The 11,379-nt window shown below is 48.1% G+C and overlaps 2 protein-coding genes across 2 annotated transcripts; one reads left to right on the plus strand and one right to left on the minus strand.

Annotated features, from left to right (window-relative positions):
* Window positions 1–462: 462 nt before the first annotated feature.
* On the minus strand, window positions 463–2,526 carry CCR75_005574 (uncharacterized protein; the record flags this gene model as incomplete). Its single annotated transcript, XM_067963654.1, has 1 exon — window positions 463–2,526. The coding sequence occupies one exon, from the start codon at window positions 2,524–2,526 to the stop codon at window positions 463–465; it is 2,064 nt and encodes a 687-aa protein (XP_067814836.1).
* Window positions 2,527–2,669: 143 nt separating this feature from the next.
* On the plus strand, window positions 2,670–6,278 carry CCR75_005573 (uncharacterized protein). Its single transcript, XM_067963653.1, has 3 exons — window positions 2,670–4,224; window positions 4,293–5,548; window positions 5,616–6,278. Exons 1-3 carry the CDS (start codon window positions 2,688–2,690, stop codon window positions 6,180–6,182), a joined length of 3,360 nt encoding a protein of 1,119 aa, XP_067814835.1. The 5' UTR covers window positions 2,670–2,687; the 3' UTR covers window positions 6,183–6,278.
* The last annotated feature ends 5,101 nt before the right edge of the window (window positions 6,279–11,379 follow it).

Consider the following 11,379-nt stretch of genomic DNA (forward strand, 5'->3'; position numbering starts at 1 on the left):
GTCGTCTCTGAGTCACTTGATTGTGGACAAAAACAAATGCGAAAGCTTTCAAGCTGATTGAAGCAGCAGCGCATCCTAAAGTGCAAGATATGAATTACAAATTATTGTTTCTGCAGTATATGCATCACCTTCGAAAAAGCCGCAAATTGACAACTTTTACTTGTATGTGATGCCACGGCCTAAAGACTACAAAATCGAGTCTGGTCCTTCAGAAAGTGAAGCTGCGCGCGCGACGCGATGACCTTGTGCTAATCACTTAGCATTAGCAATTCACAGTTACGAAATTACATTTATGGTTTGAGACGAATGATGACCGAATGATGAGCGTCAAACCGTCCATCTACAATTTTAAGAAAACTAAGAAGCGTGACGACGAACGTCACCCACATTCAATTTAATATATCTATTTAGTAAAAGGAGCAGCGCCAAATAATTTTAGCCTGGCAAGAAGTATCTTGACTCTTAATGGGTGGCACCTTTGCTCATCCTAAACTTCTTCTTCGCGATAGTCTTCGGGTTGAAGTTGCCTTTGCAGTGCTGCTTTTTCCATTTCTGGCGACCAGCAGTACTTTTGCCTACGCCAATGTTACCATAGCTGATGCGGTCTTCTACTGTTGTTTTCTTGTCATCGGCGTCAGGAGCCACGAACGTGTGCAACGGATCATTGTCTGTACGGCGCTTCACGTCTGCCAGACGTTGCCGCTTATTAAGCTTATTAAATTTCTTTTTTGTGCGAACTGGAGCTGGCGGCTGCAGCTCAATAGGCACAAGGTAGTCGGGGATAGTCGCCAGATGAGGCTGCACCCGTGCAGATCCCACCACTTTGTCGTGTTCAAGCACGTTCAGATCACGTGGGTTCGCCTCAAAATGTGCTGCAAGGCGCTCGGAATTAAGCATCTCTTTCTTAACATCCGCCAATTGAGCCTCACATACAGCCACACGCGTGACAGCGCGACGAACATCTTCTACACGATAGCGAAAGCAATCAATCTCCTTAAGATCAAAGGCTAACTCAGCCGGCTGAGTCATGACCTCATTTGTCTCGGACCGAACAGCCACCTGCTTGCTTTGCACGCGCTTAAGCGCACGTTCTTCCATGGCATCATCCTTGGATACGAGAGACAGCGCGGTACCAGAGGCACCACCGCGTGCGGTCCGTCCGATACGGTGGGTGTACGTACGCACACTTTTAGGAAAGTCCACGTTAATAACAAACTGAACTCCGCGAAAGTCAACACCTCGAGAAACCCCATAGCTTGCATCGTCTGCTTGTCCGCGCTTTGCGCCCACAGTCTTAATCGTTTTCTTCTTGACTTTATCTTCTTCCTGTTCATTTTCCGACGCCTCATCCTCATCCTCGCCAACGTCAACAGCTCCATTTACCTCCGTAATGTTGTATTCTTTGCTGTCATTTTTGTTCTCCTCCTCGTCCAAAAGATCGGATGCAGCATCGTATTCTGCGCCGTCGTCGAAGACCGCGTCTTCAGTACTTTTATTCTCTTCTTCTTCTTCTTCGTCATCTTCGTCCTCGTCATTATTTTCGTCCCGATCGACACTATCATCCGTAGCAATAAGGTAGTCAAAAAGACCACGATTAAACTCCTCAATAATATGCTGGCGTGAGTTGTGAGGTAACTTGGCGTTGAGAACCGCACTTTTTATCACAAATTGCTCAAAGAAAAGCTTAAGACGATACGCAGCATCCGTCGAATTGACAAAAAATATCACTTTGCCACTCACAACGCCAAGTCGCAGTAATGCGTACAAAAGCAAGTCTTTGTCTCCAGACTTTACGGGCAGGTAAAATTGCTGAAGCTTTCCGTCGGTCGCCCCTTCCTCGAGCTTGACAACCGCGGGATTGTGCAATACTGAGCGCTTCAGCTTCTCCAGCTCTGGACTTAGCGTTGCCGACATGCAAAATGTCTGACACGCTTTTGGTAGCGCATTGTATATCATGCGAATGTCCTCACCATATCCAAATGATAACACTAAGTCAGCTTCATCGATAACGACGGTCTGGACTGAATTTTTCAGCGTGAGGTTGCCAGCCTCCAAATGTGCTACCAGGCGGCCGGGTGTCGACACCAGTATGTCCGGAATGTCGCGCAGCAGCGCCTGCTGCACATTTATGCTCTTCCCGCCTAGTGCAAGAAGACTAATTGTGTCCTGGCAGTAGTACATAAGCTCCATGATGTAGTGGCGAGTCTGCTCCACCAGCTCCTTCGTGGGCACCAGCACCAGCGCACGCACGGCTGGTTCGCAAACAGGTGTATCCTTTTTCTGCTGAAGAATTTTGTGCAGCAGTGGCAACGCGAAGGCTGCCGTTTTACCGGAACCTGTACGTGCTCGCACGAGCAGGTCTTTCCCCTGCAACGCTAGAGGGATACAGTGCACTTGCACTAGTGTAGCGTGAACAAAGCGCATCTTGGCAACCGCCTTGCTAAGGCGGAGGTCCAAACCGAACTCGCACTCGGCGAAGGGCCTCTGTCCGTCGAGCAACGATCGAAGCACTTCAGGCTGCGCCATTGCCAGTCAACTATAGAATCACCCTTAGAAGCTCGATTCCCGGTGATTGGCCCGTGGGTCTAATGGCGTATACGTATACTGTACTGCAAAACCTATCTGCGCAATTTTGAATTGCGAACTCAAATTCAGTTTGAGAAAAAGAAAGGATATCCGTGCCGCTCATGTCTGAGGACAGTAGCGATCATCATCGCTCCTCGAATCTCGAAAGTAGTTCGCTTTCTGTTGCCACGAATGTGCAAGTAGCGGTGCGCTGCCGTCCGCTTAACAGCCGTGAGAAGGTCACGGGACGTGGCGCGGTTGTGCAGTGCAAGCCCAATTCGAACGAGGTGGCCGTGGTCAAGCGCAAAACGTATACATTTGACCGCGTCTTTGGCCAGTATTCGACACAAAAGGAGGTTTTTACGTCCATCGTGCGTCCTGTCGTTGACGAGGCACTAGCGGGATACAATTGCACAGTATTTGCCTATGGTCAGACGGGCACGGGCAAGACATACACTATGCAGGGTGATCTGTCTCCAGGAAGTGAGATGGCAGGTATTATTCCACGCAGCGTGCGCTACATTTTTGACACTCTTGAGACCCGTGGAGAGGAGTTTAGCGTTCGCGTGTCCTTCCTGCAGCTGTACAACGAAGAACTGAAAGACTTGCTCGACCCGGATACTGAAAAAAAACTGAGGCTTATGGAGGACACAAAAAAGAGTGGAATTTACTGCATGAATTTGCTGGAAGTCACAGCTACTACGGCCAAGCACGTGTACGAGCTCGTAAATACTGGCGTGAAAAATCGCATCACGTCTGAAACGCTCATGAACGAGAATTCCAGTCGCTCACATAGTATTTTTACTATTAGAATTCACAGCAAAGAGCACAATGCAGCCGGCGAGGATTTGTTGCGCGTGGGGCAGCTAAACCTCGTTGATCTTGCGGGCTCGGAGTGCGTAGGTCGATCGGGCGCCCGCAATGCTCGAGCACGCGAAGCAGGTACAATTAATCAAAGCTTGCTTACTCTAGGGCGTGTCATTACGGCTTTGGTGGACAATCTCCCTCATGTTCCTTACCGGGATAGCAAGTTAACGCGATTGCTGCAAGAATCGCTGGGAGGCAGAGCAAAAACGACGATTATTGCTACATTGGCCCCTTGTGCCGATAGCCTTGATGAGTCTCTGAGTACATTAGAGTACGCATTTCGTGCGAAGAATATAAAGAATAAGCCCGAACTGAACCAGAAAATGACAAAAGCTGGACTTTTAAATGACTTTGGAAGTGAGATTGAGTCACTACGCGCTGCTCTGCGCGCAGCAAGGCTAAAAGACGGCGTGTATCTCCCACTGGAGCAATTGAATGATATGCAAGAGCGTCTGACAGGCCAAAGCTCCCAGCTGTTAGAGCTTGAAGAAACGCTTAAGGCAAGAAATACGATTTGTAAAGAACTTGAAGAAATTGCTGAAAAGCACGCAAACGAAGTGGCTAATCTCACGTTTGCAAAAGATGAGGCATTGAATAAATTAGCTGCTGTGGAAGATGAGATTAAGCTTACGAAAGAGAAGCTGGGCGAAAAAGTGCGCGAACTTCATCAAGTACATGCTACGTTGAAGGCATTTCAAAACAACGAGGAGGCCCTACTAGCGAACGGAGCTACTGCTACAACATTGTACAGTGCTAGCGAGAAGTGTGCCGCCCAGCTTTTGTCAAAGATTGGTGCGAAATTTCTGATAATTTATTCTAATTTATGTGCTCGTAACGCTTATGCTCAAATTTGGTCGTAGAAAACTCACAAAGCGCAGAAGAAGCAAACACAGCCTTAGCTACTTCATTTTGTACTGATTCGCTCTCGCAGATCAACAAGTTTCTGAAGCGACTGGCACAACATAAGGAGAGTCAAGAAGTTGCGTATCATGAAGTTTCTAAAGCTCTTCAAGAAATGCACAATACCCACTTTATTGGTTTGGATGGATTTTCCGCAAATGTTGATGCACAACATGGTCTTGTAGAAGCGCACAGGTCCCAGTACACAGACGCGATTACTGAAGATGAAATACAAAAACATGCCCAGCGTGACGAATTGACAGGATCGATAAACAAACTAGACGTCTCAATGAATCAGCAGCTCCAAAAATTTGTTACGACTCTCAAGATCCAAACAACGGCTATAATTGAAGACTTAGCGTCGTCTAAATTACAAAATGAATCATTTCTGGGGAATGTGCAGTCAATTTTGGAGAAATCCCGTGAAGAAATGGGCCTATTTCTCACCATTAGGCGTGATAACTTGCTCCAACATCAGAATGCGATAAATTTGTCAATTAAGAAGCAGAGTCAATTACTAAATGAAAACAAAGCGGCGCTCACAGCAGCGCTTAAGGAAAGTCACGACCAGCAGCATGAGGGATTGGATGAACTTAAAGCACATCTAGCTCTATGTATCGATAAGTGCATCCAAGACCATGCGCAGAATCTTAACGAGCAGACACAGCTCATCGAAGAAACTGTCGAAAAGCAACACAGGCAGCTATTAAATATACAGACTGCCACGGGCCAAGAAGTAAAGAATTTTGTACAGGCCGTGGACGCGCAAATGAATGAGCGTAAGATCAGGTCAGCTAAGCTCCAAGAGCAGTTTAGTAGCTTCCAAGATCATCTTGGACAAACAAAAGTTAGGCAATCAGAGCTTGTTCAGTCGCATGAGCAACTGCATATAGCATGGAGCGATGATATCGCTGCGCGCGCTAAATCACACACAAAAGATGTGTCTTTGCTATTAGCGAAACATTCCGAGACTGACGCTACATCTACGAGCACAAGGCGAAAACAGATGTCGCAGTTCTTCAGTGGCCATGAAAAACTTTGGCATAAGTTGCAGGGCGGATGCACGATCGTAAAAAAAGGTCTTGAAGTTAACTTGACGAATGTGAATGCTAAGCTCGAGTCGGCATCGGTGCTTGCAACCAAAATAATTGGAGAGGCCACTGATGCTTCTGCAAAAGAAGTGCAAGCAATCGAGATGTACACAAAGAAGCGAAAGGTATGGTATGTAGGTGCTTCATTTTGCAATAATATTAACTGATATGCTCGAGGTGCTCTTTAACTAGGTTGTTGCACGAACGGGAACTACCCCAACTAAAATTAATAATCGACCTTTTCCTACTTTCGAAGCTACGAAGATTTCATTTGTTGAATCAAGCAATGTGGAGGATGCAATCAGCCTCGACGCTTTGTCAAGCGGAAGAATGAATGTTGGTCATAAGCGAAGGAGGTCTAAAGATGCCACTTCGAGCTCACATCCGATTGAAAGCACCATGCCAGCCGAGTTAAGCTGCTATGCTCTAGATCAAACCGTAAGAGGAGATAACAAGAATGCTACTTCAAGCAAGAAATCACTACCAACACAAGACAGCATGTCAAGTGCAACAAATGCATATTTGGGAATCCAAGCCAACCACAAGCCTGATGGTACTGATAAAGAAGTCAACACCACCCCATCCAAGCTAAAAAAAACGGGGTTGTCTCTGCAACACAGTAAAAAGCACGTGATCACCCAACCGCACAGGAACATAAAAATTCCGAGTGGTGGCGCTCGCCAGACAAAAAAAACTTCCGCGCTCGCTGCTCCAAAGCGCTATCGCCTCAAGCCACCTGCTGATGAGACAACTAATTAGTCCTATCTGTTTGCTCGTGCCAGTTTAAGGATGCCAAATTGTTTTTTACTTAGCTTGTCACAATGTCAAAATAAATACACTGCTCCGAAGAAATTTTTTTTTTTATTTGCGCGCGAACTCGTAAAGTATTTTGCCTTACATCGCTTTGGGAATTATTAAAAGCAATGTTTAGTGAGTACAACTATCAATGCTAGTCGGTAAGGAGTTGCAAACGGTAAATGTTGTGTGTTATACGCTACAGATAAAATCCTCTCAGCTCTGATCAGTAGACTTATTATTTATGTAACGGGCTCAAATTGCCCCTATGTTACACAGTCCCCGTTAAGTACACTTGGTGTACTTAAGGGGATAATCAATTACTAAATAATAGTAATTAGACCCAACACTCGGGTGTGGTGCACATTTGTGACCAACCCTTGCGGATGTGATGCACATGGGTGCATTCACATTAGGAGGGATGACGCCCAGCGTCATCCGTTACGCGAGGTATCTATAAAGATACGCTCGCAATAATTATTAAATGATATCTATAGAGATAACATTTTAATTGGTAAAAACAGGTATTTGTATTTAATTCTATTAAATATAAAGCAGTCTGAAACCTACTTCCTACTTGGTAAGTGCGCACGAGGATACGGATTACCGCTCCCGTGTCGACACTTAACCAGAGTTCTTAGTGTGTTGGGTGAGGTCGCTAACGCGCCCACCACAACTACCTCACTGCACGCAAGAGAAGCCGTTTAACCGCTTCCTCGCTGTGCTAGGGTGTGTGCCTAAGTAGAGCGTGGCCGCATTACGACGTGCCCGCCTACACTTGGTAGCACTTGAAATCCTTCCCACGACCCGTATCTCTGCGTGTGTACGTGATGATGAGCCTCAATATTGATTGGGCTCATTTTTCCCACCTCTCCGAACATCATCGGAAGGTGGCAGGGCTAATGGCGCAGGGACTTGGTGAACAAGCCCTGGCCAGGCTCCTGGGTAGTCCTCCTGAGCAACATGTTGCTCAGTTGGAGCAGTTTGAGGCATTCGTGCTCGGACAGCGGAGGGCCGCGTCCGAGGCACAGAGCCATGCTGCGGCGGAGTCCGTCACTCAGACTCAGGATGAGCTGAGGCATGAGCAGGCTCGGAGCGAGGCTCTCAACAGGACTGTTGAGATGCTCTCTGCCCGGCCGCATCAGCCGAGGCCCATTCGGATGGACCCGCCCAAGTTCGATGGAACTGCGGCGCACACGATTGTCCACTGGCTTTTAGCCGTGGAGCAATGTGGTGTCGCCCAGCTCATCGAGGACGACAGCCGGATGGTGTCGTACGCTATGTCGCATCTGCGCGGTAAGGCCTCAGAGTGGGCTTACTCGGCGCTTATGGCGGACAGAAAAGCGTTCCCCTCATGGGCGATCTTTAAGGATAAGATTCGCGCCATGTACCAGCCGCCGAACAACGAAGTGTTGCTTCAGGCGCGCTTCTTTGGGGCGCGACAGGCGAAGCGATCTCTGCAAGAGTATGTGCAAGAGATGCGCTCGCTGTCCGCATCCATAACCGTAGGTCCGATTCCGGAGCACATTAAGGTGCCCACGTTTATGAACGGACTACGGCATGGCCCATCGCGACAGGCCCTTTTCAGAAAGGTGCCGTCGACGATGGAAGAGGCAATCCAAATTGCCTTAGTTGAGGAGCAATCCTACAACAGTGCCTCGGCGACAGCTTGGTATAAGCCGTCGGCCGAGAGGACAGATGCCACTCCTATGGAGTTGGGCAATGCAGACGTGGTCTGTTTTAAATGCGGCAAGCGCGGCCATATGATGGCTCGCTGCTATGCCAGGGTCCCTGCTGGGGCAAAAATGCCCAGCAAGAGGACTCCCTTCCCAAAGGGCGATGGCAAGAACCAGCGTGCGAGACGCATGAGTTCTGTATCGACCGCTGAGGGTTTGGGAATGCAGGAGTGAAGTAGAGGCGGGATGCCCTAATAATGCAAACTCTGAAGATACCAATCAGTTCAGAGTTATCGAACAAATGGGTATCATAGTCCCTGAGGTCTCGAAATTTTTGACCTCAACCCTGCTGGTCTATAGCGCTCCAGTACGAGGCTATGACCATGTGATGACCCTCCTTGTGGATTGGGGCCATCACAAAATTTAGCAAAACTTGCGGCTCTAAGACAGAGATTGGCGATTATTGAGTCGCTTTGCCAGGATGCCAAGCGAGAAGAGGCGACCGTTTGTTTAGCGAACGGCGCGCTCATATAGTCTGACCTTCAGTTCTAGTGACTTCTCCTGTAGAGAGAAAATCACAGTGCTAGGAAGGGAGAGTCCGTGTGACCTGAAGCATGTCGTGGTTGGCATAACACCAACCATGGATAGACTAAAGTACTCGCACAATTGCTAACTCTATGCAGGCACCAAAAAGAATGTGCCCTTGTGAGAGGCATACGCAACTGATGTCGTGTTAGAAGCAGCTGAAGGTGCGTCGACGAGATGTCAAACGTCACCAGGTCCTACCCAGAATTTAAAGCCTGGTTAAGTAGAAAGAACGATGACAACTAGTCACGCGTCCGTTTTTCCGTCACAGAGCCGAAAGCCTGTGCCAGTAGACAGCGAGCTTATAAGAAGCTAAGCGTCGCATGAACCGGCATAGTTCCTCGAGCTTGGTGCGGTTGGAATGAGCGCGTTAGCCAAGAAAACAACGGCACCCGCTTCCACGTCAAAGGTCGTGATTACTCGGAAAACGAGTACCGGACAGATAAAGACGATCAAAGACACGTCGAAACGAGTGATCTTTAAAACAGTCCCGGCTAAAGAGGACGGGCCTTCAAGAGAAGTGTTCGAGGCCGTCAAAGACGAAATTGCGGAGGCATCCTCATTTGAGGTGCTCCGATAAGTCATTAAATCTGCCGAGGAGGTAGTAAAAATCCCGGAAATGTCGTAAGATCTGTTCCTTGCCGAAACAAAGGAAGGAAAGATTCACCAAGTAGTTGCACTTGTTCCAAAAAAGAACTTGGTGGACTGTTTCTCGTCGTCGGCAATGGACCAGCGTCCTAGAAATGGATAAAAAGAAACGGGTCGCTGCTCAAGGATGGGATGCCTTGATAGACAGTCCGTTCTTTGAGGTTCTGTGGAAACATCGCGATGTGTTCCCAGAAGAAGTGCCGAGCCGCCTACCAGCAGATAGTGGCATCGGGCACGAAATAGACCTCGAATCTGGAACCAAGTATTGTGTGACAAGACAATGGCCGTTGCCGATTAAACAAGTCGATTATACCGAGGAGTTCTTCCTCTAAATTTAATTTCAAAGTTGAATACAAGCCGAGTAAGTCGAATGTCTTGGCTGACGCGTTGTCGCGCAGACCATACTTCGAGGTAAAATACCAGGAAAGTGTGTTTAGTGCGTGTACAATGGAGTCTTCAACGTTGGCAGCCATTGAGACCCGCCACGTAATGAGCTCATTAGCCTCTGATATGTGATTGAGCTACAGTCAGGACGAACATTGTCGCCTGCTGCTGGATTGCTTCGGTCGACGAAAGGTACCTCTTCCTTCGCACCATAAGGCAAAGCTAATTCGTTTAAGCTTCAGCGATCGCCTGGCATGGCACCTGATGTCACCTTAGATCCCCTTAGAATATATGTATATATCTCAAGCTGATGATTCTTCACGAGTTCCACGATGCGCCATCGAGTGGGAATATGGGCCGTGAAAAGATATTCTTAGAAAGTGTCGAAAGGATTTTGGTGGCCACACCTATATCGATGGGTGGCCAACAATATTCGCTCTTACGAACAGTGGTGAACAGTGCCAGCGCACTTAGCCTGCACCGTCTAGCAGTGCGCCATTAAAGCCACTACCGATTCCAATGGATTGTTGGAAGTCAGAAAGCCTGGACTTCATGTTTGGCATCCGCCCGACCATAAGGGTCGGACGGGGCTCGTGGTCTTTGTAAATAGACTGAGCAAAATGGTGCGTTAAGCACCATGTAAAATATCGATTACAGGCAAGGAGGCAGCTCTCTTGTTCCTGTATCATGTACAGCGACCACACGGGATGCCTGAGTATATCGGACCGGGATTCACGTTTTACGTCTGGGTTTTGGCGTCATGTGTTTGAGCTGCTAGATAGGAAGCTCCACATGTCTACAGCCGATCATCCTCAGATCGATGGCCAAACGGAACGCGCAAATCGGGTCGTGGCGGATGCAATACGCCCGGTAGCGACTCCTAAAGAATGGATCAAACAATTGCCCTTCGTGGAGCTCGCTATAAAAACAGTGTTAACGCCAGCACGAGTGCGACACCGTTGTATATAGACGAACTGCGCCATCCTCGGACGTCATTCGCGTTTGTGCGCAGCCCGACTATTAGTGGGGAGAAGACCCTCACTACGCTCCGTGCGAAAGAAGGACACAGTTTTGTCTATATGATAATGACCCGCGAAATTATCATCTCAAAGACAGAAACTTGCCCTGGTGATCCTGCCGGTTTGGCAGCGGCAAGTATGGAGTCGCGACAAGAAACTACGTCCTATGACCGACCTCTCGGTGGTGTCATAGGTGAGTTTGATGCTACAAGCCTCAACGCTTTGTGGATGAGCGGTTAGCCATCACTTGAAAAGTCCGTCACTCGATTGCAAGCGCACAGGATAAACAAAATGGAATATGCTGACCAAAATGGCCGCAAAACAATAGTGTTGGAAATAAAGTACTATTAAGTACTGCTACTCAACCTAAATGCAATTCTTGTACTTCTGGAGGTATTACGAAATTATTGCCGCGTTTCATCGGGTCTTTACGGTGTTGTAAGATGTTAAAGACCTAAATTATAGGCTCACCCTTCCCCTGTATATGAAGACGCACCCCGTATTTTACGTGGGTCGTCTGAAACGGTATGTAGACCCAAATGAGGTCACATACCCCCATCCGTCTAAGGAGACCGATGGTGACGCTGACGGTGAGTCGAGCGTCGATTTGGTGAGGGAGACGGGGAAGGTGAAAAACTTCCAGTCGAATGGCTCCTCCGACCACGATACGGACTTGGAGAGCGAGGGGTATCACGCGCGTAACGCTAGTCCCTCAGCATCAACTTTTCCTAAATATCCAGCCGAAGTTTCAGTCGCGAGACTTGACTTTCGAGATCCGCATTACGTTGTTCGGCAGCGCGTAACGCCTGCGATTGAACTGACGAAGGTAAGGCAGCCGCGAGTAGCGAA

Source organism: Bremia lactucae, linkage group LG3 (assembly GCF_004359215.1).
Source record: "Bremia lactucae strain SF5 linkage group LG3, whole genome shotgun sequence".
NCBI lineage: Eukaryota > Oomycota > Peronosporomycetes > Peronosporales > Peronosporaceae > Bremia > Bremia lactucae.

Bases quoted from the DNA above. Each gene is read 5' to 3' on its own strand.
- CCR75_005573 (XM_067963653.1), top strand. From the start codon at position 2,688: ATGTCTGAGGACAGTAGCGATCATCATCGCTCCTCGAATCTCGAAAGT. The intron at 4,225-4,292 runs GTGCGAAATTTC...ATTTGGTCGTAG, and splicing joins CCAGCTTTTGTCAAAGATTG to AAAACTCACAAAGCGCAGAA. The intron at 5,549-5,615 runs GTATGGTATGTA...CTCTTTAACTAG, and splicing joins TGTACACAAAGAAGCGAAAG to GTTGTTGCACGAACGGGAAC.